General features: G+C 43.2%; 3 protein-coding genes across 8 annotated transcripts; 1 reads left to right on the forward strand and 2 right to left on the reverse strand.

Moving 5' to 3' along the window:
- The first annotated feature begins 2679 nt into the window (after positions 1 to 2679).
- On the forward strand, positions 2680 to 4791 carry LOC147610140 (uncharacterized). Its single transcript, XM_086787264.1, has 4 exons — positions 2680 to 3906; positions 3989 to 4056; positions 4149 to 4640; positions 4708 to 4791. Exons 1-4 carry the CDS (start codon positions 2994 to 2996, stop codon positions 4789 to 4791), a joined length of 1557 nt encoding a protein of 518 aa, XP_086643390.1. The 5' UTR covers positions 2680 to 2993.
- A 2967-nt stretch (positions 4792 to 7758) lies between these two features.
- On the reverse strand, positions 7759 to 9112 carry LOC147610141 (uncharacterized). The gene is made up of 2 exons (XM_086787173.1): positions 8995 to 9112; positions 7759 to 8892 (listed from the first exon to the last, which is right to left on the reverse strand). The coding sequence occupies exon 2, from the start codon at positions 8741 to 8743 to the stop codon at positions 7814 to 7816; it is 930 nt and encodes a 309-aa protein (XP_086643299.1). The 5' UTR covers positions 8744 to 8892; positions 8995 to 9112; the 3' UTR covers positions 7759 to 7813.
- Positions 9113 to 9161: 49 nt separating this feature from the next.
- On the reverse strand, positions 9162 to 14966 carry LOC147610142 (uncharacterized). 6 transcript variants are annotated; one of them, XR_015264192.1, is made up of 19 exons: positions 14732 to 14966; positions 14352 to 14420; positions 13860 to 13928; positions 13629 to 13697; positions 13317 to 13382; positions 12731 to 12802; positions 12272 to 12343; positions 12109 to 12174; positions 11792 to 11863; positions 11629 to 11694; positions 11402 to 11470; positions 11221 to 11289; positions 10826 to 11037; positions 10590 to 10718; positions 10354 to 10518; positions 10110 to 10247; positions 9971 to 10017; positions 9724 to 9825; positions 9162 to 9638 (listed from the first exon to the last, which is right to left on the reverse strand). XR_015264192.1 is itself a non-coding variant. In XM_086787175.1 (19 exons), the coding sequence occupies exons 1-19, from the start codon at positions 14897 to 14899 to the stop codon at positions 9549 to 9551; spliced, it is 1857 nt and encodes a 618-aa protein (XP_086643301.1). In that variant the 5' UTR covers positions 14900 to 14966; the 3' UTR covers positions 9162 to 9548. The 6 variants fall into 6 exon arrangements, 4 of the variants coding, with proteins under 4 accessions (XP_086643301.1, XP_086643300.1, XP_086643302.1 ...); XM_086787175.1 differs by having other exon boundaries at positions 9924 to 10017; XM_086787174.1 differs by having other exon boundaries at positions 9918 to 10017.
- Between the last annotated feature and the right edge of the window lie 5848 nt (positions 14967 to 20814).

Below are 20814 nucleotides of genomic sequence, written 5' to 3' on the forward strand. Positions count from 1 at the left end.
TATTATAATAATGATATATAAATCAATATACATATAGTTAATATATAATGATATTGTATACACATTCATATAGTATGCATACACAGCTACACACGTGCGTGTGGAGGGTGTATGTATGTGTGTGTGTGTGCGAGAGAGAGAGAGAGAGAGAGAGAGAGAGAGAGAGAGAGAGAGAGAGAGAGAGAGGTGTGAGAAGAGAGAGAAAGTGTGTATGCAAGAAAAGAGAGTGTATGTGCATGTGATGTATGTGAGAGAAGGTTCTGTATATGCATGTGACAAAGATGTAAAGAGAATGCACGTGAGAGAGAGACACATAGATATGTGTTTATGTGATAGAGACACATGCATACATGCATATTCGTATTGCTCTCCTATTGACTATTCTATCTCTAAAAATTCATAACTCCCAAACTACTAAGTTGATGAGAGTTTTGATTCCATAGATATTTTTTAAAATGCATGAAAAAAATTCCTATGGAGGAGAATTTATGATTGCTACCCTTAATATCTTTCTTTCTTGAGATAGCTGATTCCAACAGGTCTCTCTCTCTCTCTCTCTCTCTCTCTCTCTCTCTCTCTCTCTCTCTCTCTCTCTCTGTTGTCTTGCTGCTTATATGGGCGTAGCACCTATACCTCTAAAATGCATGCCTCCCATACATCTACACTTTGAGGGATGTTTTTATACTTATAACCATTGCTTATCACCAGTGAGTTTGCATTTCTATTCAAGGATGGCAGAGACGACAGCCTCCTTCTACGACTGGACACGTGCAATTGAGGCCTGCTCTTTGGCCAATACATTAGAATTATGCTTGTCAAGCCAAGCTTACGTAGACTTCATCTTGGATTCGTAGGCTGCCTGTTTGGCAGTGTTGGGTTTAATGAAGGTCTTTTGGAGGCAAGCTTCGATCTCTTTGAAGTGCTCATCGATGTCTTTCGAGGTTGCCCCGATGTGGCCTCAAATTCACTAAATACCTTGTGTGGCTGCTCCTTACGTTATGACACTAGGTCAAAGGCCTTGGCCAGGGATGCCATCATAGGACAACTTCTACAGATGAAAGAAACAAATAGACAACAGAACAACAATGTAGGATATAAATGCTTACACCACCGCTTGGGAGGACAAGAGAACATGAGAGAGCATGAATAGTACCTGTCAAGGTGTAAGAGAACATGAGAGATCTTGAATAGTACCTGCCAAGGTCTGGCTATTGTTATGTGTCTTAACGTGGTTTCACCGCATCCGTCTGCCCACAACACCCTGCTCACATTCCATTTCCCTCGTGTGCTCCATGACAATGATGATTTATTGTCTACGATCATTCGTTATTTTGCGCATGATGTTTGATTCTAACAGTGTGTGTAAACGTGTGTCATGGGTGTGCATGCGCACGCGAGAGAGAGAGGATACAACTTGGAAATAGTCTCATTGATGAGCAGCAAAATCGATCATCCTCAAACGGCTTGCAACGTTTAATATTTTTTTTAAGAAAAAACTAGTAGTAAGGTTTACAAAACTTATGAACACTAACAAAATTATCTAAGTCTCCCTTATTTATTAATCGAATATCTTTTTTTACTCATTGTAGGCCCTCAACACTAAAGGGCACGGGACACTGGGGAAGCCAAAGATTTGGGATCAAGGCAGGGCAAGTGGGGGGACGCTGGCGGCTTCAATCTGGGCCGTCGGATGCAGTGAACTCGGGTAGCAACTGGTGAACTCGGGTTTCGGCTGAGCTGGCGCCCCAAATCGAAATTTAAAATAAACTCAATAGCCACGTTGGCTTGACGTGGAGGGCAGGCTTCTCCAGCGTGGCTTGCAAAAGGGCAGAATTTCAAATTTGTATGATGACGTCGTAGAGCGTGTGTTGCATGTGTTCTGTAAAATCACCACGGCTATGGAAAGCTCTTCTCAGGAATCACTCAGATTGATTCCAGATTTAAACCAGGTACACACACACACACACAAAAACTCACACTTGCCAATCAACAGGCTCTCTCTCTCTCTCTCTCTCTCTCTCTCTCTCTCTCTCTCTCTCTCTCTCTCTCTCTCTCTCTCTCTCTCTCTCTCTCTCTATGTGAAGAGCCCCTTACTTAGGTTGATTTTGGATTTAAACCATGCACACACACACTGGATTTAAACCACGCATGCGTGCGCGCATGCACGCACACACACACACACAATTTTGCCACTTGAAATCAGCTTTTCTCTCTCTCTCTTTGAAGAGGTTTTTGCATTGAAGCTAAATGGATGCTCAATGAATATTGAAAACATGGGTCAATCAAGCCATCTAAAACAGAGACCACCTCATCTTTGCGAGAACAGATAAGAAAGAAGCGCTCATGGAGGGAAAAATGCATACATTGATTGCAACACTGTGTCTTGAGCAAAGCCTTGTAGGGGATACTTCTAGCCGTAGCGCTTCATTCATCATCCAATGTTTGATTACTTCTAGGACTAGCAGACCCCCCATAGCTTGTCATTGGCTTTGTGGACATTCGTAGAGCGGAGGGTGACATTACCTTTGAAGTGGCATTAGTTATAGAAAGGTTTGCCCTTCCTAGTGCCCTACATTGTTTTCATAGCCATAATAAAATTAGCAAACGATGCAAAAACTTGTTTTAAGAACATGTCCTACCTCTCTCTGCCTATCTAACTTGGACTTCAATAGCAGGTTGATTGGAATCCAACGAGTGACACAAGTGACTTCGCGGTGCCATGGCAGGCTAATTGGAATGCATCAAATGAGGCTGATTGGAATGCATCCAATGACACAAATCAGTTCATATTGGATGAGTATTTAGATAATACAACAAGTAGTGACACTACATCAAGTGACGACGCAGATGTATGTGACCTCTTCCAAGATGATAATGAGGGTGTTTTTCCAAGTTCATGGAGTACACCTAGGCTTGATTCATGGGGGGCATTGGATCCATTTACATATACATCAAGCTTTTTTTTCTCTTTCGATGAGAAGAGCTTCTCCTTAATGGAGAAAGATCTTAGAGGAGCTCTCACAGTGACGCTTCCAACATTAAAAGCACACGATGCAAGAGACTTGTTGGATTTGAAGAGGTGGAAAAGAATAAGAGAAGAGCTTTGTTTCAGCCCGCTTCACCTTTGCCTATGTTCGAAATCAACAGGATTGAAAATAGCATACATTGAAGATTGGGAGCGTATTGTCATGGCAGCCCATCGTCCTCTTGAGCATGGTGTTCATCATGGTGTGAATGCCACTATCAATGCAATCAAGGCAGAATGGTGCACCGACAAGAGGAGGCATGGAATTTCTCTTGACTATGTGAAAGATAGGATTATCGCTTGCGGCTGCCTGCTTACTGAGGTCGGGGAACAGACCCCTACGAGCAAAAAGACCATAGCTCCAGCATCAACAATTGTCACAACTAAGTCTCAAGTCAATCAAGAGTTGACCAACATCATGATCAAGCACCAAACAAAGCTAGTATTACTTCGATCCACAAAGAAGCATGGACCATCCAAGTGGGTGCAAGAGTACATGTGCCATAGGGCAGGAAGTATTGCTCGGAGAGGTGCTAACAAGAGAAGATTGCGGAGGTCCAAGAGGTGTGGGTGTCCCTTTAAGGTGGTCTTGCAGCACTCTCATGACACAGAGAAGGTGACCATGCTAGTTCATGATGTTCACGAGGGACATATACCAGGCTCACGTGTTGACCTCTATTACTTGCCCGTGCACCCACGTGTGATTGCTTGTTGCATGGATGACTTGTTCGACGTAGGGACATGTCGTCATGTGGCAAAAATGTCTACATCAAAAGAAAGATTTCACATACAGAATGCCTTGCCATTAGATCGTGTAATCTTTCGCTTCTTCATGATACCAAAAGAGGTGCAAATGATGTCATATCAAATGCGTACACAAGGTACTTTGCTTTGCTTTACCAACAATTCTCCTTGTAACTTTTGGTTGTTTTATACTTCTAATCTGCCTCTCTATCCTTGTAGGAAGATGTACAAACAATGATTGGGCTGCGATGTTTGGAGAGGCTCTTCGTTTGCAAGAACAGAACAAGGTTCTTTATGTTCAACCTTACAGCCAACGTTCTTTATGTTTGAAGCTCTTTCCCCTATTCTTGCCTCTTTATTCATCATGATTTCTTTGTAGGTTCTTTATGTTCAACCTTATAACCCACAAGCCTCTGATGAAAGTAAACGACCCTTTGTCCTCATCATTCAAGATGAGTGGATGCTACAAATTGCTCTTCGTTTCTCACGACACAACACTTGGGCAGTAGATAGCACATTCAAGACAAATGTCTTTGGTTTGCCCCTGTATGCTGCAGTTTTGCCCAACCAAAATGGCATGGGTATTCCAATATGGCTCATGCTATGCACTAATGACATCGGCACTAACCAAGAAAGTGTAGCCTTGGAGTTGACCTTCAAGATGATCTTCACAAGGTTGCATGGAGTTCGTCCGACGGCTATTATCATCGACAAAAACCAGCAAGAGTTGGAAGCCATTATGAAGATTGTTGATGTAGACCCCTATTGCTGGACACAAGATGAAGAAGGGAGACGACACCAAATTGCATGCCATGTCTTGCTATGCTGGTTTCATGTTAAGAAGGCATGGGTAGAGAACCTCCTACCGCAAGTAAGTCACCTTTTAAAAGCTAGATGTTGGTTCCTTTTTCAACTTTGCTATTTGGTGTTTAGTTTAGTTCCGCAACATGATGGTTCTTGTTGATGCTCTTGTACTGGAAGCTCTTCATGTTGAATTTGAATCAGATTCTCCGCTGCTCTAGATAAGCCCCATATCTTGGCCCAAGTAGCGAGAAGATCGAGTATAATGACACTCCAACATGCATTGTAAGGAGCCAAAGTGCTTCCACGTTTTGGATATGGTCTCTGTTTGTAGATTGTGTGGGACGTGTAAACTCTCAAGCTAGTCCTGGTGCACATAGAGAGAGAGAGAGAGAGAGAGAGAGAGAGAGAGAGAGAGATAGAGAGAGATCTTGCTCTACCGATGCAGCCATAAAAGTATATGATGAGAGAGAGAGAGAGAGAGAGAGAGAGAGAGAGAGAGAGAGATCTTGCTCTACCGATGCAGCCATAAAAGTATATGATCACTTTTTTACCTTCTAATATCAAGCTATTAGTAAAATGATCTTAATCTTTTTATAGTATTGAAAGTGTTCATAATTTGGGTGACAAAAAGATTAACATGTTCATTGCATTCAAACTATAAAGCTTGATTGAGAATTGTGCCTGGCTGGTAGAAAGGCGGCTTACGCACCAGCAATGATGAGGTTTCTCATGACCCTAGACATTGACGGATCTGACCATCCCCTACAATAGCATAACAACTGAACAGTTGGAACTACTACCTCTTGACATGTCAGTCATGAAATGAGTTGATGTGACAGATCAATACAGTGACCATGCGCACAGTTGTTAGCCCACTTGGAGTTGATGCATGTAGAATGTTTAGGATGCTTATTATGTAGAATGTTTAGGATGCTTATTAGGCAAGTGCCATGCACCAGACACAGGTAAATGGGCCACAGGCAATCACAGCTGGGCAGCCCATCTGGGACAGATTTGGAGGTGTTTGGACAGGTCTGGAGCAGTCGGGCAGGTCGTACAGCAGGGAAACCAGGCGGACCAGCAGAAGGGGCAGAAAATTTACCTATTTAAAGGCCACACCTCTTCTCAACCAAGGCATCTGATTCTTAGCTTGGAGACAGGTCCAGAGAGCAATAGCAGCAACATCTAGCATGGCATCATCCAAGACATCAGGGCTCTTCTTTAAGGTAGATGGCATTTGTCTCAGATCTGACAAAACAGGGTATTGCAAAGCCCTGCTCAGCAGGCATTGTTCCGCTAAGGACCTGTTTGAACTTTGGAGCATCCTATTTTTTAGTGACTAGTCTAGGTATACATGCTTATTTTCAACTCGGCAGGGAGGAAGTTATCTCAGGTCAAGGATATTTCAGCTTCATAATAAAGCTCCATACAATGAAAGGTGGGGGCCCTTCAGCGGGTATTGGGACCCAATGTTGTCTGGTTTTTACACACCACAGTATGCACAATCCAGCTATGTATGTATAATGCTTCCACATGTGACATTGTATCAGAGCAGAGGAAGCTATGTTGCATGAGAAATGAGTATCAAGGCTTCTGCGTGTGAAATTGTAGAGCAAGGCCATGTTGCACAAGACATTAGTATCAAAATATCAAAGCATCAGGTTCGCCCTAAGGCACATCAAAGCTAGGGTTCGTCCTAAGACATGCTAGAGCCATGGGCCGCCTGGAATACAGTTCATCCCAAGGCAGTTCGGAGCTAAGGTCAGCTCAAAGCAAGGGATCTTCTTCGGACAGTCAAGAGCAAAGGATATCAGTCAAGCTCAGTAACATTGGGTGCATCAACATTGGTATCAACAGATGTGTGTAGTCCAGTCAGTATCAAGAAGACGAAATTTTGTTGGAGAAGCATCATTGATGCCTTGATGGAGCTCCAGAGGTTGCAGATGAAAGGGATGGTACTTTGGACGCATTTTAACTAGTCTGCAGCAGTTGAGCAGCTTGAAGGTTGGTAACAGGTCATACAGCAGGCTGGCCAGGCTGATAAGCAGAAGGGTGCAGAAAATTGCCCTATTTAAAGGCCCTGCCTCTTCCCAGCCAAGGCATTAGATTTCCAGCCACCCAACATTAGCAAGAGCATCGGCATGGCATCAATCCAAGACATTAGCACTCTTCTTCAAGTTAGATGGATGCAGGCAAGTGTTTTGCCTGAGACCCCGAAAAAATAGGCTATTCTAGAGCCCTGCCTTGTACACAAACTCTGCACAGTCTTGTAACCCACTTGGAGTCGACATACGTATAGATGCTTAGGATGCTTACTAGGCCAAGTGTCAAGCATTGGACATTGCAAGTAGATAGCATACAGGCAAGACACCTAAGCCTGGCAGTTGGGAAGCCGTGTAGGGACAGATCTGGATGCATTTTGACTAGTCTGGAGGGTTGAGCAGCTGGTCGGGCAGCTGTAGGTTGGGTAACGTGTCATACAGCCGGCTGGCCATCCCCTACAATAGCATAACAACTGAACAGTTGGAACTACTACCTCTTGACATGTCAGTCATGACATGAGTTGATGTGACAGATCAATACAGTGACCATGCGACATAATATGCAGGGAAAGCCACAACACTCATACGCCAAGCATAAAAGTTTCATAGCTGATTATCAAAACTCCCTCTTCCATCCGCCCTCTCCCAACGAGAACCAGGCCTCCCGCTCTTGATCCCACCTGTTGCAAATAAACTGACTTCTGCTGCAGGGTCTCGTGGTACCAAAACCACCAGCTTTTGAAATAACTAATGTCTGTCTGTCAACCCAAGTAAAACTAAGTTCTAACCCACATTGTGTACCGATGCAAAAAGTATATACAGTTTTAAGAGCACACAAAAAAAGAGAGAAGCTCGGACAAGATTGCATGAATCTAGTCTTGCATTACATGCCCAAGGGCTGTATAAATCAGCTATGGTCAAAAAACATAACACAAATTGAGCGTCGTTTTCTTGACTGATCCATAATGAGCAAACACATATGGTTTTTGGAGCAGCAAGTTATATCAAGCTATACTGAACATGAATTCCCTTCACAGAAACAACATACATACAAATTTACAAAACATTGAGTCTCCAGCTGATCCAAAATAAGCATATACATTTGGTTTTTAGAGCAGCAGGTTATACCAAAATGGACAAAAAATCTCCTCACTCGTTCCAAAATGATATAATGTACAAGTTGAATACATCTGCATTATTAATATACAAGTATTATCCTTTGCTCGGATGCAAGGACCTTCTCGAGTACTGAACCATTAGATAAATGCATAGTGAAGTGCCTCTCCTCATCTTCAAGTGACCCATACATACATGAGATGAGTAGTCCCTTTTCAATGCAAAGGTTGTTGTAGAGGTTAACAGCTCGGTTAATAAGAGGAGCCTCTGAACCAACTGGGGCATGTCTACTTGAAAGGGGAAGGAGCGCGTGGCATGTATGGCACGAGTGACTTTGTATAGGATCAACTAGGAGAGTTTTACTACAGCAATGGTGACAAAATATGCGAGGTCTCTTGTCAAACCGCACCCGACTCCTGCCACGTTGATGCTTACGTCTCAAGACCCCTGTCATACAAGCACGTTTTGTTGGAGGCGAGCAGGCTATCTCTTGATCACATACGGTTGTAGCTACTTCATGCGGTCTCCCGTGACCAAGCCGAGTAAGCGTAACATGAGCTTGGATTTGTTTGATGGACCCCCTCATTGGCAAATCAATCTCCTTTGGGATAATCAAAGCTGAAATATTATTCTGTGAGATGCTCAATTGCTGGAGTATTGCTTCTTTCAACTTGGTGTCACATGCTGATAGATTCTCTTCCAAAACATGTAGAACCCTTTTCATGTCTTGAATGCAGCAAGCTATCTGCTCATTGATGTTGACAACCTTGCACTCACCACTCTTTATGTTATCTGGCATGTCCTGCTCACTTAGCCCAACATCAATGTCCTCGTCCATTTGACTTAGAGAATGAAGACTATCAAGGACAGGGAAAATGGCATGTAGATGTGGAAAATGATGTTGAATTATTAGGCGGATTCCATAAAGATGCTTACAATCAGATCCCCAACTTGGACAATCGCAATAGTTGGACTGAACACTGACATGATACCATTGCGAAGATGAAGACATACTCAAGATTTTGAATAGCAAAGTGGACTCATCAATCACTTGAAGGGTGGACGAACTAGCCTCAAATCTTCTCAAGATTTCTTCACCTGCTGCTAATCTGGACGTATGACTCTTGCTTGATCCATGAATACTAAAACGTTGAGAATCAGCTGAAAAGTACGTAAAGCTGGTTAGTATCACGACACCTTTTCTTCATGAGTGTCAAGCAACAAAGGGGGGACAAGCCACAAGAGAAAAAAAGAGGTCATTACCTATTTCTTGTTTGTTCTTAAAGAACTCAAGTAGCGTTCCGCCGATGTAAGTGCCCGTTAGAGAATCCCCTGCAATAGCATGTAACAGAACTAGAATTGATCTATTTATCTTTGCATCAAGAAGAGTGTACTTGATGTATTGCCAGAGATAGACAATTTACATCGGAACCAAAACAAATTATATTGAGAAGCTAAAAAATATCATGTATTTCATGTGAATTGGCTGATACAAAACATCCTTAGATGCCAAATATGTTTATAAAGATGTTCATAAGAAGTGTGTTGCCCACGACAAGCCAAAAACACCGCTTCAAAATCGCATAGCTGGTGCCAAAAATAGAGGTTGCTGCTCCAAAAAGCATCTACATGCTTGTCGCTCGTGCAGGACTCCGCGTCATAAGTTTGCCACCCACCGATAAGCCATGTTACACTGCTCCAAAATCACATCGCTGGTGCGAGGTTGTCGCTCCTACAGTGCTCCAAAATCACATGGCTGGTCCTGCATCTACATGCTTCTTGCTCGGATGTCACTGCTGCTCAAGACAGTAGACGTGTCACAGTTCTTCCAAAACACTCATGCACCATGTGTGAAGCTCCATCCTAAGCGTGCATACATCTTCATGTTGAAACCACTGATCTGTGAGCTGAAAAAAAGCAAAGCTGTAAGCGTAAATGAGCTTGCATGTTCTTCTTGAAGCAGCAAAGACGTAACACGAAGCAAGCACTTACCCAATTCTTGTCTACATTGTTTTGCAATATACCGGCAATGAGGTATCTCATAAACGCCATCACATAGAAGCCACAATCTGTGCTATTGTCCTGTTGCGGTACCTGCCCCAAATGATGCACATGTAACACCAACATTCAGCATGTAGAACATTCATAACAAATTCAACTCGCCGCTACCAACAAATCAACGTCACCTTCACCTTAACGATTTTTAGTTTCAGCTCTGTCTCGGGGTTGAACAAAGCACCTTGAAGGGTTGAATCAGCCACATGCGGTGCCAAGCATTTTAGAGCACTGTAATCAATCCAAACCAGAACCATGTCATGTGTCATGCATTGTATGAGTATACATGAACAAAACCAACATGGAAGAGAATTTCAATTTACATGAACAAACTATCCAAGCACTCCTCTGGATTTATTAGTCCCAATGAATCCATGTATAACAAATAGCTTTTGTTCCCTTTTAAAAGGGGCACCTCCTCGTTCTTGTTAACATACACGGTAAAGAGGGACCAATGATTCCTATTGCACACAATAGCCAGCCATTAAAAGCGCACAAATTTGAGTGCCAAGTGGTATGTAAAAAAGCATAGCCAAAATTCTTTACCAATGAAGTGACCACACACACCTGCATACAACGGGAAAGAAACATAATTGAATGGCTGACATATCCATTTTCTCGAAGAAGCGGGTGAGGAAATTCTCCACGCACTTACGTGACATAGAATACCACAAAGAATCAGCCCAAAACACCTTCTCAAGAATGTCCAATGGCAACTTGTTCTCCATCAACCTGTGCATGCAAGGAGGGAATGAAAGTGCATCCATGTAAGTGCACTAAAATGTTTAAAGTGATACACTTACATCCCAAACAAGGTCATGGTCCTAGTGGATGCCTCATTAACAAACATTTCCCTCAAAAAGCTATCATCTACACGCACAAAGGTTTTGGATCTCATGGAAACAAAGTCAATGTCAGCCCCGGAAGCTAACCTGCAAGGCAAAAGCCAAACAAAAAAAAATGCAGCAAACCACACAAGCTGAGACTATCATGACAATACATGGTTTTGATAAACTGTCAATCGTGTAGAGCCTCTTACCTAGATCTCGCAACATTGCCCCTTGTTGCTACCAACCTCCCCTCCCCTTTCTCTGTAACAATAACCTGCATGTTGGAGATCTCGAATATAAATTCCATATTGTTGTATGCTTCAGAAATCGGCGATGATACAATAATCGGTGTTTCTTCATTGCTACTTTGCTTTGCACGAGAAGTCCTAATAGGTAACTTTTTCCTTGAAACCTCAAACACCTACACAATGGCAAGAAAACAATGCATTCACCCATTGAGTCCCTTTAGGACATAACAAACTCCAGGGTTGAATTAGCTGCACTTACCTGGCCCATGCAAGTAAAGAGAAGAGTGAACTAACAATGTAGGCAGCAACATGAAAAGCTTTAACAACTCGGCATAAAGGATATTGGAATCTCTTACGTTCTTTTGAGTGTTGTCCTTCTTTCTTGTATTCACGCATGGCCCAACACCCTCATGGGCTCCGGAATCCTGCAACAAACAAGAACAGGGCCCATGCAAGTAAAGAGAAGAGTGAACCAACAATGTAGAAGAACATGAAAAGCTTTAACAACTCGGCATAAAGGATATTAGAATCTCTTACGTTCTTTTGAGTGTTGTCCTTCTTTCTTGTATTCACGCATGGCCTAACACTCTCATGGGTTCCGGAATCCTGCAACAAACAAGAAGATGGCCATGGCCCAAACGATCTCAAAGTGTGAGGTGTATGGAGCCATGTTAGGCAGCGGCAAGGACTTGAACAAACTAGTGGGAAACCAAGATGATGTGACTCAGAGCAAGGAGATGAATGAAAAATATTAGAAAGCTTACGTTCTTCTTAGTGTTCTTCTTTTTTATATCCACACATGGCCCAACACCCTCACCGGTTCCAGAATCCTGCAGCAAGTAATAGCCATGCATAGTTGTATGCAATCTTTGCACCACAAACATGACTCGAAATGAGGGGATAAGTGAAGGAGATTAGAAATCTTACCTTATTTTGAGTGTTACTCTTCTTTCTTGTATTCGTGCATGGCCCAACCTCATGGGTTCCGGAATCAAAATCCTGCAGCAAACAAGAAGCATGGGCCAAATGATCTCAAAGTGTGGGCATGTAGTGAGTGAACTTGTGAACTTGGCAACAGCAAAGAAACTTGACAAGCTATGAGTGAACTTTGCATGCAACAAGAAAACATGCATCAAGTTAATAAACTTGGTAAGCTGTGACTAAACTTTGCATGCAACAACTACACAACACTAAGATTGAATGTAAGCAAACTTGGCAGCAAACTAAGAAGAATGTAAGCTTACGTTCTTCTTAGTATTCTTCTTTTTTATATCCACACATGGCCCAACACCCTCACCGGTTCCAGAATCCTGCAGCAAGTAATAGCCATGCATAGTTGTATGCAATCTTTGCACCACAAACATGACTCGAAACGAGGGGATAAGTGAAGGAGATTAGAAATCTTACCTTATTTTGAGTGTTACTCTTCTTTCTTGTATTCGTGCATGGCCCAACCTCATGGGTTTCGGAATCAAAATCCTGCGGCAAACAAGAAGCATGGGCCAAATGATCTCAAAGGCCACGCATGTAGTGAGTGAACTTGTGAACTTGGCAACAGCAAAGAAACTTGACAAGCTATGAGTGAACTTTGCATGCAACAAGAAAACATGCATCAAGTTAATAAACTTGGTAAGCTGTGACTAAACTTTGCATGCAACAACTACACAACACTAAGATTGAATGTAAGCAAACTTGGCAGCAAACTAAGAAGAATGTAAGCTTACGTTAATCTTAGTGTTGTTCTTTTTTGTATCCATGCATAGCCCAACACCCTCCATGCAATAGCCATGCATAGTTGTATGCAATCTTTGCACCACAAACATGACTACATACGAGGGCATAAGTGAAGGAGATTGAAAAGCTTACGTTATTTTGAGTGTTGTTCTTCTTTCTTGTATTCGCGCATGGCTTAACCTCATGGGTTCCAGAATTAGAATCCTGCAACAAACAAGAAGCATGTCCAAATGATCTCAAGCTGTAGGGCATGTAGTGTTATGTATGTGAACTTGACATCAGCAAAGAAACTTGGCATGATGTGAATGAACTTGGCATGATGTGAATGAACTTGGCAAGGTGTGAGTCGTGGACAATGGCTAGTAGACACATTGCCAACTGTTCACCGACCCTTACATGCAACTATGAAGCCATGTTAGATTAGAAGACTTACGTTCTTCTTAGTGTTGTTCTCAAACTAAAGGGCATGTAGTGATTTGTATGTGAACTTGGCAGTACCAAAGAAACTTGGCATGATGTGAATGAACTTGGCATGATGTGAATGAACTAGCAAGGAAGGGATAAGTGTGAGGACACTAAGGAAGACGATAATGTTGTGAGCTAGTAGAAACATTGCACGTGCATTGATTGCATGCAAACTGTTCACCAACCGTTGCATGCAACCATGGAGCCATGTTAATGAAGTAGATAGAGAACTTAGCAAGATTAGAAGGCTTACATTCTTAGTGGTGGTGTTCTTTTCTGTATCCACACGTGACCCAACACCCTCATGTGTTCCAGAATCCTGCAGCATGCCCAAATGATCTCAAACTATAGGGCATGTGAGTTGTATGTGAACTTGGCAGCAGCAAAGAAACTTGGCATGATGTGAATAAACTTGGCATGATGTGAATGAAATTAGCAAGGTGTGAGCTAGTAGACACATTACACGTGCATTGATTGCATGCAAACTATTCACCAACCCTTGCATGCAACTATGGAGCCATGTTAGTGATGTAGAGAGAGAACTTAGCAAACTTTGAAAGCTTACATTGTTTTTAGTGTTGTCCTCCTTTTTTGTATCCACACATGGCCCAACACTCTCATGGGTTTCAGAATCCTGCAACAAATAATATCCATGCATAGTTACAAACAATCTTTGCACTCGTGAATTCGCATACTTACTTATGCCAAGAAGCCCACATGAGCATCGCTAGGCACTTTCAACATCACAAACATGACTCAAAACGAGGGGATGAGTGAAGGATATTGGAAAGCTTACGTTCTTTTGAGTGTTGTCCTTCTTTCTTGTATTCGCGCATGGTCCAACACTCTCATGGGTTCCAGAATCCTGCAACAAACAAAAGGTGTGAGGTGTATGTCAACTTGGGCAATGACTAGTAGACACATTGCATGTGCATTCATTGCAATTTGCTTACCAACCCTTGCATGCAACTATGGAGTCATGTTAGTGCTGCAGGGAGAGAACTTGGCAAGCTGTGAGTGAACTTTGCATTGAACAAGAAAACATGCATCTAGTTAATAAACTTAGCAAGCTGTGAGTGAACTCTGCATGCAACAAGTAAACCTGCATCAGGTTAATAAACTTGGCATGCTGCGAGTAGACCATGGAAATTAGGCAATGGAAAGGACTTGAACATATTGTAGGGGAAGACCGTGAGAGAATGGCTAGGCACTTTCAAGGCAGCCATGTTAGTGAAATAGAGATATGAATCAGAACGAGGGGATGAATGAAAAATATGACAAAGCTTACGTTCTTCTTAGTGTTGTGCTTCTTTGTTGTATCCGCACACGGCCCAACACCCTCATGGGTTCCAAAATCCTGCAATAAATAATAGCCATCCATAGTTGTAAGCCCAACAACCTCATGGGTTACGAAATCCTGCAAATACAGCCATGCCAAGTGATCTCAAAAATGTAAGAAGTGAAGTTGACATGTGGTGAATAAACTTGGCCTGCAGCAAGGAAACCATGCGTGTTGTATGTGAACTTGGGAAATAGCCATAGACTTCGACCGTGTATATGACCAAGAAGGGCACACATGATGGGTATCCTTTAGTTGAAAACACATCTTCATGAGATGAAAACACTTCAAAATTAAACCTTTTAGCTTCTAGATGCAGCAAAGCTTACCTCTTTGGAGATATTCTCATCTATCCGAGCCTGGATTTTGGCAACTCGAGCCTCTGCTGTTGACATGTACTTGTCCATCTTATCTTTCACCCAGCTTGCTATGAAGTCCTCTTTTGATTTGTTCTTGAACTGACTACAAAGGTTATCCCATGCGCGCTCAGCCTGCATGTATTGAGAATGCTCATACTTTTGTCGATTGATCTGAAACTTTCTTTCTTTATCTTGCGATCTTTCGTATGCCTATCTCTTCCACCTCTGAGCATACGGGTGTGGGAAAGCACGAGCTACTAAGTTGCTCTTCGGAGGACGACCAAGTGGCAGCTTGGGAATATCAACATCTAACCCATGAGCAAGCTTTAAGTGCCCAATCATACTCTTTCTCTTTTCTATGAAAGATTTAGCAAGGGGGCAAGTGTCACTTGCACGACATTGGCGCCCAACCCTCCCATCTGGCAATCGTACAATGGCATATGGCAAAATCTGATCTGTCCCCTCAGCCATCCCTTCCCGTTTAACATTAGATGGGCCCGCGTTTTCCTGCATTGAGGTTGTAGGCTTCATGAGCATGGTTTCCAACTTTTTTTTGGGCCTCTTATTGAGGCTATGTGGGGGCAAGATTTCCCCTGATGCAGCATCCAAGTTTTGTGGGGAGGGCGATTGCGGTGATGCTTGCTTTTCCTTTAGTCGAGGACTTCTTCGTTTGTCAAGTTGTGTAGACTCTAGAAACTCCATTGCTTGACCTTCGTTGCCACCTGTTTTGCTTCCTATGGCAGCCTTCTTCCTCCTATGCACTCGGCTTGCACTTGGTGCCATGCTTCTATAAAATTGTGTTGCAGGCTTGATGAAGAACCATACACCTTAGAAGGCGTTGCTGGGTGCTTGTTGCAATACCAACAAGCAGGAAAAACCTTTACAGCGCTTGATGGCTAGCTTGATGAAGAGCCTTTGATTGTAGCTTAGAAGATCACCCATGCAAAAGCACAGCGTCGTCGCGGAGCCAAGCCTGCAATCGCAGCAAAGCGTGTAGAGAAAAACGCAGAGAGAAGCCTGGGCAAAATCAAATCTTTGAGATCTTTCTGGTATACGGGTACCCCTGCATGCACGGCTTTCCCCCGTGGCGTCCTTTTGCAAGCCACGCTGGAGAAGCCTGCCCTCCACGTCAAGCCAACGTGGCTATTGAGTTTATTTTAAATTTCGATTTGGGGCGCCAGCTCAGCCGAAACCCGAGTTCACCACTTGCTACCCGAGTTCACTGCATCCGACGGCCCAGATTGAAGCCACCAGCGTCCCCCCACTTTCCCACCCTCGATCCCAAATCTTTGGCTTCCCCAGTGTCCCGTGCCCTTTAGTGTTGAGGATTGTAGGCCCCTATTCGTATACACGTATACACGCATGAGCACATAAACATATACGAACACACACCACACATAAAAACACACCAGAATTGCGGATGTGTAAAGACGCTTAATGAGCGTACATTTTTTGCCATTAATATTTGGTGCCGAAGCTACCCCTGCTCTATCGTGCTTTTCACTCGTGGTCGTCATCATCATTCATCTGGCGTAGTCGTCATGGGCCTGTGGGAAGCGTTCCTCAATTGGCTGCGCAGGTATGCGTCCGAGATCTGGCTTACACAATAATCTCAGATATAATGGTTAAAATGACGGTAACTGTTAAATTAATGGAGATTAATGTCTTCTGTCTATCGCCCAAGATTTCAGAGGGCGCATCTAAAGCAGAAAGCTTCTTGAGGCCTTTAAAATCACATAAATGCCAGAAAATCTCGTTTCGATTTATGTGGGCATTTTCCAGGTTTAGTAAACAATGCACTTTCTTTATCAAAGCAATAGTTGATGGATCAGGCTAGTATCTTATTGGCACAGACTCTTAAGGCATCAAATAGATGAAGCAGTGCAGGTCTGGAATTATGCCGACCCTAATAATCATTATGTGCTTGCAAAGCCTATCCCTGGGTTTATTCAATTTGGAGGTACTAGAGCTATGGTACCCTATCGTGTAGCAGGGAAGGTGAGGGACGTAGCCACATCCGATAAAGAGCAAACATGCACCTTGGAGATACACCCATGATCACCATGGTGTATCTAAAAATTGAGATACATGGTCCCACGATACTTTTTGATGATAGATGGGGTGATTTTTTATGTTTTTTAAATTTTTTTTGAGTTCAAGGTCATGGAGAGCAAAAAAAAGTTTTTTTTTGTTTTTTGTTTTTTTTTTGGGTGTGAAACATGGCGGTGCTTGCACATTGAGTCCAATACTATTTTAAAAGCAAGATGTGTGGAACACAAGAAAATTATGTTTTACATCCTATGGCAATGGTAAGAAGGAAACACACATGTTGTGGTTACAACTTTGGCAGGACCAACCATAGCTGCTTGACTAAAGGGCATTATTCATGGGTATGCAATGCCCATCTTGTTTGATGGTGGCGTCTTGGAGGACATCATTGAGGATGGTGTGGTAGAGCGGTTGAAGCTGGGAACAGTGTAGTAAGAAAAAGAATTCGGCCCCTTTGGCGTTTGGGGAGTATGCAATGCCCATCTTGTTTGATGATGGGATCTTGGAGGACATCATCGAGGATGGTCTAGTAGAGTGGTTGAAGCTGGAAACAGTGTGGTAAGAAAAAGAATTCGCCCCCTTTGGCTTTTGGGGAGTATTTTGAGAGTTAGACATTCAAGGTGCCATAGTTGTTAGGTCCTGAGAGGGACTGGAAAGAGTACAATCTTTGAGGTGCCCAATGAGCAGCCAAGTGTAGACATAATTCTTATCATTATTTATTTGTTTTAATAAAACAAGATTGGCAGTCAACCAACCCTAAAAGCCAGCCAACTAGCCCATATGACACTATAAACAAAGGGCTAGGTCGGAGAGTCATTGTCAATTCAGGCATTCAGTGAGTAGTAAGTTCAGAGACAGAGGACAGCTTGTGGTTCCTCGACATACTGTGAGCTTACTTCAGCAAGTGCCATCATCATCATTGGCAGCAGCAATAGGGAAGCGCCCCTATTATCAGGCTTTGCATTTACCATACTGCAGCCCATTGTACATATTCATGCATAATGGAATACACAGTAGATTAAGGCATACCTCTCTCTTGTCTACTGTGTTTGACAATCACCTCTGTTAATTGTATTAATCTCATCATTAAGACTTCTGACTCTGACTTTGACTTTGATAATTTTTTGTCTGAACACTTTCCACTTTTGATCTTCTCTTCCAAGTCTTGCTAAAGTACGGAGCACTTGTTCCAATGCTGTCCCCATGTCTGCTATCCCTTTTACTTAACACAACGGCGGGTCACCTGTCGGAACTGATCATGCTTGATGCTAGGCCTTTGGCAATGATTTGGGATCTTAATGATGTATTGGTTTTGAGTACATACCCTTAGGGAATGCTTTCCTCTAGCTTTGCCTATTGGACAGACCACTCCATCTGCTACCTCGTTGCATTCTTCCGATGGATTTGTGCACACCCCCTTGGGACTTATGCTTAGTTGTTGAGCCTAAATGCTCTGATACCAATGTTGCATCCACAGAAGCCTTGCTATACTGATCCACATCCCTAAGCTTGATTAAGAACAAGATGTTGATTTAAACATGATTAAGACAGAGAAGAGAGAGAAAGTTGGTGTAAGGTTTTCTTGTATTTCATATGGTACAAAAGTGTGACTTCATGTCTTCACATGGTTAGGCCCTTGGTCAGCTCGAAAGGGGGTCACCTTTGGCTCCTACTGTAACTTGGTTGAACACAATGCTAATCAATACACTTAAATACACTAAGATTTGATGGACACATGCTCAATACAAGAAGTAATTTGCTGAATTGACAAGACACACAATGAGCCGGAACGGCCGGCTCCTTTCTCAAATAAAGTTTATTGATCTTGGGAGAATCAAGTACATAGTGTCATGGGCATTTCTGACCAGATTTCCATACCAATGCATATGAATACAGTATTGTAATTGGGAGTGTGTAGGAGAGTGATTAGCACCCGGAAACACTCTTGGAAGCTTGGAAAACACCTTAGCAAGCTTGGAAAACTCCTAAGGCTAGGTTTATGACCAATACTTACCACACCTGTCACATGCCACATAACCATGTCAGCAGACAGTTTCACACGCACGGTTCGCAGGCAGACGTCCCCTTACTCGGAACGACACATTGGTCAAGCAAGCATGAAAATAGCATGCAATTTCAATTGCAAGCAAGCACATAAAAATGCTATGCAATGCAGCATAGGTATGGACAATCCCTGTTCATGAGACTACACCAAAATAGACGTGCTCCAGGCAAGTATACGAGGTATCAGACCCAATGGAACACCAATCCACCAGGCATTTCCGGGCATGTACACAGAGGCACAAGTCCCAACGGAAAGCCAAGTCCACAGTATCACATGAGTGGCATCAATCCCCCGCATATACAACTGCCATGGACACCAGTCCACCCAATGTACATACATGATGAGAAAGCACGGGTGGACCAATTGGGTGGCCAAATGGTGACACCTACATATGCTTCTCTTGACTTCTATAATGACTTAACTGATGGATGACTTGAATGATTTATGCAATGATGACTTCTTGGCTTATATATGTGGAAGAGTGCTGGTCGGCCAGCTACAAGTGCTGTCAGCCTGTTCTGGACAAAGCATATTTATTTGATGAATTTGCTGGCTGTCGATAGGGTCCCATGCCTTCCCATGGTGATGGTGCTGGTGCTGATGTGCTGATGTGTTGATGCTCTAAATGCTGACTTAGTCAGGGATTCTATTGTTCACGTTGAGGAGTAGCCATGGCACAGCGTGCACATGACATTCAATGTCCTTAGTTCTTGAGGAGGCAGTGGCTAAGATAAACTAATCCTAAACTGCTTCCCCAAAGCACCCATGTTACATTGGTATCAAATCTAGGAAACATAGTGCTTTAGCTAGGGTTGCAGCTATGGAGGGTTGAAGAAGACAGCCATGGCTATGGAGTGTAAACAGTGGAGAGAGAGAGAGAGAGAGAGAGAGAGAGAAATGAAATGATATATTAACGTCTTCACAAGGCCAAAATGACCTATGAGACCAAAAAGGTTACAACAATTGGTGGATCTGATACAATGTCTGTGTAAGAAAAGCTAAAAACAACTAAACAACTAACTAAAACTGAAACAACTATGAGGAAAAGTACGGTACTAGGAGCTCCTAATGGATAACATCTGGGAGGAAAACTCCAGCAACAAAGGTAAGCATCATACACATCACTATCCAAAGATGTCTCTCATCGGTCGATGGCGGATATCCTCAATGTCCTCCATGGTGAGTACTCTAGTCTCTGACTCGAAGTCTCCCATGCCGTGCTAGTATGGTCCTGATCCTCTGTTGTAGTCTCCGCTGGTGTCGAGATGGGCCTCTCATCTTGGGGCGCCTGAATCGCCCCAGCTCTATAGCCCGATCAATACCTTTGGTGCGGCTATACTCTGGGGCTAGCTGCAATGCCTGTTGGCCTGACTGCTCAATCTCTGGTCGAAAGAAGTCTGTAATCTGCCTCTGTAGGTGTCTCTCCCTCTCTGATCCCCTCCCTCTCAAGAGGTCCTCTCTATGTCTACGCAGCTCCAGCAAGTATAATCCGAGGCATCTCTGATCCTGGTATCTCATGACTCTAGAAAGTGGTCCGAAACCCTCTCTAAACAGGCAATGAAAATGGCCTCGTATCTCATAATATACTGGACAGTGACATGTAATGTAACTCTATCTCTGGCTCCATCTGGCATAGCTGACAAATCCTGGCCTCAGCTAGTACTCCTCTGAATCTGCCAGTCTCAATCTCTAGCTGGTGTGAGGATGTGCGCATCTGACCAATAGCACACCGTACCCCATGAGAAAGATGAGTATCCATGTAGGTGGGTCTAATCACAAACCCATCCTCCGTGAGCTGGAGAAGATGATCTCTATAGAAAGCCATCTTCATACCAACAAGCTCGTGTGTCGGCTGTATTCATGTCCTCCTAGTATCCAGTTGAGTCAAGTCCTGCCTGATAAGTCTGGTAATCTCTGCCCGTGTGAGAGAGAGGGAGGG

This window comes from Cibotium barometz, chromosome 50, assembly GCF_041138505.1.
Source record: "Cibotium barometz isolate CiBa-2024 chromosome 50, ASM4113850v1, whole genome shotgun sequence".
Classification (NCBI taxonomy): Eukaryota; Viridiplantae; Streptophyta; class Polypodiopsida; order Cyatheales; family Cibotiaceae; genus Cibotium; species Cibotium barometz.